At 37.4% G+C, this 5610-nt stretch overlaps 1 protein-coding gene across 1 annotated transcript; it reads left to right on the top strand.

Moving 5' to 3' along the window:
* Positions 1–269: 269 nt before the first annotated feature.
* LOC133521024 (adhesion G-protein coupled receptor G2-like) lies at positions 270–4254 on the top strand. The gene is made up of 5 exons (XM_061855743.1): positions 270–403; positions 805–906; positions 1283–1508; positions 1934–2142; positions 2367–4254. Exons 2-5 carry the CDS (start codon positions 826–828, stop codon positions 3924–3926), a joined length of 2076 nt encoding a protein of 691 aa, XP_061711727.1. The 5' UTR covers positions 270–403; positions 805–825; the 3' UTR covers positions 3927–4254.
* The last annotated feature ends 1356 nt before the right edge of the window (positions 4255–5610 follow it).

The raw sequence follows: 5610 nt of genomic DNA, 5'->3' as shown, positions 1-5610 counted from the left end.
TTGTAAATATACTTATTTTAGTTTAAGACTAGGAACTATTGCTAGTGAATAATTCTTTATGATCGTAGAACGCCTGCTATATCAGCCATTTTTTAAGTTTTGTTTTAAATATTGCTATGCTACGAGTATGTGTAGCGATGATTTCACCCGGGAGGTGGTTATAGATCTTGCGACCCATGACGTGTGTGAGTTTTCCTGACTTTGCGAGTCGGTGTGTCACGCAAGGTAGCTTTCCAGCGGTGTCTAGGGATGGTAATTTAAAGCTTTGGACTGCACTGACTGTGACAATGATGTCACTGATGATGTGATAAATGACGTAAACGATACAGGCGAGAAGGGAGGAAACATTGATGAAGACTACCTGAATGATTCAGTGATCAACATCCAAGAAACACCTAGAACGGTAAGTAATATCAGTAAGAGACATGTAAGAGAAGTTTGTTTCCGCCGGGTACACAGTGTTGAAACCTAACTTAACTCTATATTTTTTTACTTCGATTTTTCCGAATCCAATTTGTCAGTAAATAAGAACAACAATAAGTATACCCCTTCTTTTGTATGCTAGTTAGTAGTGCATAAGACAAAGATAGTAGGATTATCTCTGTCTAAAGCTGGCTGTACACACTAGGGTATGCCTGCGCAGTTTTGCCCGCACAGTTCAACTTTACAGGTAAAGCTGAATAGGAAGCTGCTCAGGCGAATGCCACACACGCTCCGTTTTACCTGTGCAGTTGACAAAACTGCAGGCATACCTTACCCCTAGTGTGTATGACCAGCTTAATTAGTATTTGTATTATTTTACAGCCAGAAGAGGAATTGAGTGAGATGATTGAGGGCCTGGACAAATTATTGAGCAACGAGTCTGCCGTTGTGACCATGAAGGATGTGTCGGATGCCTTTGATCAGGTATAATTTATTGATAATTTTTCTACTGAATGTTACGTTTACAAAACAATAGAATATTTACACATATCCTTTAAAAACAACCTGCCGAAAATTCCAAGAATCTTTATATTTAGTCTGGTTTTTGAAACCGAAGAGCTGGCGGCTTCCTCGCACAACGTATCAGTATTGCGATACAACGAGGAAATGCGGCCAGCATCCTTGGTACAATGCCTCAAGGGCCTATTTTAGAATAGATATAAGCTAGTAAGAGTAATCCTCTCTATAAAGTTTAAATAAATAAAACGGGTTCTAAATCAGTGCTTTGTCTGACTTTTGGGTAGGTAAAAGAATAACTTTCGTTTCGGCCTAAAGTTAATCTTAGAAATTGACTTTCTAGATGGACGTTCTCCTAGCAACAAACGACACATCTCTAGAATTCCCCTGCACCGTATTAACCGCCCTCGATACGCTCGGTGCTCGCGCCGATCTCAACGGCTCGGCAGCCGTTGCGACGGCGCGTCATAACGTAGCAGTGATTATGGCTGATTCTGCACCTGAGCGCCCTGTTCGAGGACTCAAGATAGTCAATGGTTTCACTGATGAAGGGTTTCAAGTTCTACAGGGTACTGCGTCTTATCATTATTTTCTAGCTTAAAATCATTGCGTCCCAAGAGACCCGCGGGTTGTCGCCTGAAGGTGCATATAGCGTCACATTGTATGAGAAGATATCATTATTAAAACATGACGCTTTAGATGCGAATATTTGGATTAGCTCAGACGGATTAGAAGTTAGAATTTCATACAGAGTTTCCTAAAGCTTAACGTAACTTAAGCACAAAAATGCTTATTTTTCATTCGTCGGGATCACATATACTCGTACACCGAGGAACCAATCGACGCCGGTCCTTACTGCAAGGGCAAAAGCCGTCGTACTTGATCATAATTAGTACGAGAATTTGGTCATAAAAAAATACTAGATCATTATTGATGATTATTCTAAACCTCACCTCCGATCTCGCAGGTTAAAAATGATACCTAAATTTTTCAGATGAACTGGATCCAACTACTCTCACTGGCGACGACACTGAAGCAGCAGTAAGCCTACCAGCATCTCTGGCGGACTCGTCCCGTCGCATCAGCTTCGTAGTATTCCGCTCAGATCGCGCGTTTGTACGGCATGATCGAGAGCAATATTTCGTTAATAGCAAGATTATCAGTGTCAACGTGGAGAATTTCACGCAGATGTTAGATGGAGAGGTAAGATCTTTGAACACATTGTATTATTTTATTGGAATAGTATTATTTAGGACAAATAATGATTTGTCAGGCTTTATTTTTCAATTTTGGTTATAACATTAATATCGGAAATTTTGGTTACAAAAAAGACAAATAAAAAATGTAAACACTCATATGAGGCATAAATTGTATTTACATGAGACAATTAAATGTTATTAAGTAATTATTTAAATTTTTATTTTCAGGTGATAGACATCCATTTGAAACCATCAATATACAAACCGCCCCGAAATATGTCCCGCACTTGTGCTTACTGGCACTTCGCTGAGAATGACACTGGATACTGGTCACAAGAGGGCTGTACCTTTATCAAATCCCCAACCGGCTTGCTGGATACCTGTCGCTGTACACATCTCACCCACTTTGCTGAAGTCCTCATCCCAAAAGACGTTTTTTCAGAAGAAAATGAAACTACTTTGGAAATAATTTCCCTAATAGGTTGTTTCTTGTCACTCTTTGGACTGCTAATGATTGTTCTTACTGCTATTATGTTTCGCTCGTGGAGAAGCGATTTTAATAACAAGATCTGGATACAATTAACAGTAGCCCTGTTGATAAACGTTATCAGTTTTCTTATTATTGTCTTCTCTAAATTCGAAGATTACACTTCGTTTTGTATGACAGTGGGAATTATTTTGCATTATGCTGTTTTAGCATCGTTTTGTTGGATGTTAGTAGCGGCTGTTATTTCTTATAGAAAATTAGTTTTAGTATTCGCGACGGATCCTAGGCGAAGATTGTTGAAAGCTTCAGCTTTCTCTTGGTTGTTCCCTTTAATTATAGTTGTTATGCTTGTAATTGTGGCGCCACATTCTTACACAAAAAGATTTGAAGACCATACACCTACAGGAGCATTTTGTTACCCATCAGGCTTAGGACTGTGGTTGACTGTCTACGCTCCAATAGCTATAGTAGTGATATCCAATTGGATTCTTTTTGCTTTGATACTTCGCTCTGTATTTGGAACAAAAAAAATACAAAAACATGGCGATTCAAGCGAAATGCTTCGACGCGCGTCTGTTAGTTGCTTACTAGTATTTTTATTTGGTTTACCTTGGATTTTCGGTTTGTTTGCTTATAATATTGTTGCTGCATATTTTTTCACACTAACAACAAGTTATCAAGGATTTGTTTTGTTTATATTTTTCATTATAATTAATACCAAAACTAGAAGTATGTGGGTCAATAAATTACGTATAACGAAGGAGACTAAGACACAAGTTAGCTCTTCGTTGATAACAAGTAAAAATGCCCATATTAGTAATGAACCTGAACAGGCTCCATTTATAGAATCGAACTCATCACGGACTAACGTTACTTCTTTAGTGAGCGATTCAAGTGATGGTAAAGCAGTGGCGTATAATGTGGCATCTGGTTCAACGGTTATTGAAGATTCGCATTATAATAGTAAGGATAGCATAGATTCATTTATTACTGCAAAATCGAACGATAATTATAGTGAAAATGAAATATTTCAGAGTGTAGAAGGCATATTTGGTATAATAGAGGATGATGAAGAAAATAATACAAAACAAAAATCAATACCTGGTATTGCGAGAAACTCTCTGCATTCCAACAAATCGTTACTAAAAGATGAAGAAGTGCAAAGAAATGACGAAAATACCAGTAATAAAGATGGTTTAAGCGATAGTTCTAGTCAAAAAATAGGATATGACGCGGAATTTATCAGTCCAGAGATAACTGTATACAACATATCAACGCAAAACGCATCGTTGATAAGCTGACAATTTAATACACAGGGTTAAGATGGTCGGCTCTTTATCATTTGTCACCATGCCTGTCACGTTCTAACAAGTATGTAAGCGTGAAAGTGACGGGCATAGTGACAAGTGATAAAAATAGAACCATGCTGCCATCGCTGTATAGCTTAAAATGAACCACGTTAAAATGTAAGGAACTGTACCTATGCATGAATGTATTAATATTAAGTAAATAAGTACACGATAATTAAATAAGTACCTACTAAGTGTTAATGATTTTTATATTAAGCATGAAGTTGCAATTTATGGAATTTGTGAAGTTATTATTAAAATATTTTTTACATGTACCTACTATCTTATGTTTCAATTAATTATTCTTTTGATACTACAATCATTCAATTATTATTATTATTAATTATTTGCGGAATGTTTCTCAAAAGTTGTAAAACTTATCGGGAAATCCGGGAATATTTCACTAGAAATTAAGGAAGTTTCCATTTTGGTAATATAAAATTAGGTTCCGCATACAAAAATATAAGAATAAAATAAATAAATAAATAAACATAATAGGATAATTGTACTCAGATCGACCTAATCTCACAGCAAATAAAAGTTGAAAGTCAGGATTGACAGATAGTTTTAGGTACTAGACACACATACATACATACGTACATATATTACTCAACCGAAATTAGAAAACGTTTCGAAAGTACCGTTAGCACAACAGTACTTATAATTAATAATTATGATCATAATAATGTAAAGTAGTCATACATCCAGACACTTATTATCTCTGTTTCAGCTTGGGTTAGCAAAATATGCTCACACACACACACACATACACACACACGCACGCACGCACGCACGTACGCACGCACGCGCGCACGCACGCACGCGCGCACGCACGCACACACACACACACACACACACACACACTCACACTCGCACTCACACGCACGCACGCACGCACACACGCACGCACACACGCACACACGTATTCTAATCGCGGTTTAATATACACCGTGGGCCAATTAAACCCGACAAATTTTACCCACGCATTCCTGACGTCATAAGGAGCAAAACATGATTTAAGAGTTTTGGCCAAATAACACAACAAAAAAAGTTTATGTTTTGCGTTTCCTGCACACGATTCGTTATTTATTTTTACACCTTGGTGAAAAAAAAAAACATTACAATGACTTACTAAAGTTTTTTTATTTATTTACAGATACAAATTGCGAGTTTACTTTAAAACCTTAATGTCTGTCAGTAGGCAAGTCTAAATTAAGGGCTGATTTAGACGGCACGCGAACTCGCATGCGATTTAAGTTACATTGCGGACTATTGAGGTTACAACCAATTCGGCCGACCGAGCAAATACCGCAATGTAATTAAACTCGCGTGCGAGTTCTCGCACCGTCTAAATGGGCCCTAAGTCACATAGTGCCAACGTCACAGCTAAAAAGCCGTTTTTCACTAAGTTATAACAGAAACAAATTTTCACAAAAATTTATATTATCTCTAAAACACGATCGATTTCAAGAAACGATTTGATTGGCCCTCGGTGTATATAGTTATATAAAAATACTGTATACAAAAAACCCATAACTTATGAAAAAATGTTTGTGATTTAATAAACTTATCAGGATTGGAACCCGGGACTTCCTATTTTGTTGGCAGGGTCCCTATCACTAAGCTACGAGGTCGT

This window comes from Cydia pomonella, chromosome 9, assembly GCF_033807575.1.
Source record: "Cydia pomonella isolate Wapato2018A chromosome 9, ilCydPomo1, whole genome shotgun sequence".
Taxonomy (NCBI): domain Eukaryota; kingdom Metazoa; phylum Arthropoda; class Insecta; order Lepidoptera; family Tortricidae; genus Cydia; species Cydia pomonella.
This window is presented reverse-complemented; position numbering and strand designations above follow the sequence as displayed.

Coding starts and splice junctions, on each gene's coding strand:
- LOC133521024 (XM_061855743.1), top strand. CDS start 826: ATGATTGAGGGCCTGGACAAATTATTGAGCAACGAGTCTGCCGTTGTG. Junction 1,509..1,933: donor AGGGTTTCAAGTTCTACAGG/GTACTGCGTCTT, acceptor TAAATTTTTCAG/ATGAACTGGATCCAACTACT. Junction 2,143..2,366: donor CGCAGATGTTAGATGGAGAG/GTAAGATCTTTG, acceptor TTTTATTTTCAG/GTGATAGACATCCATTTGAA.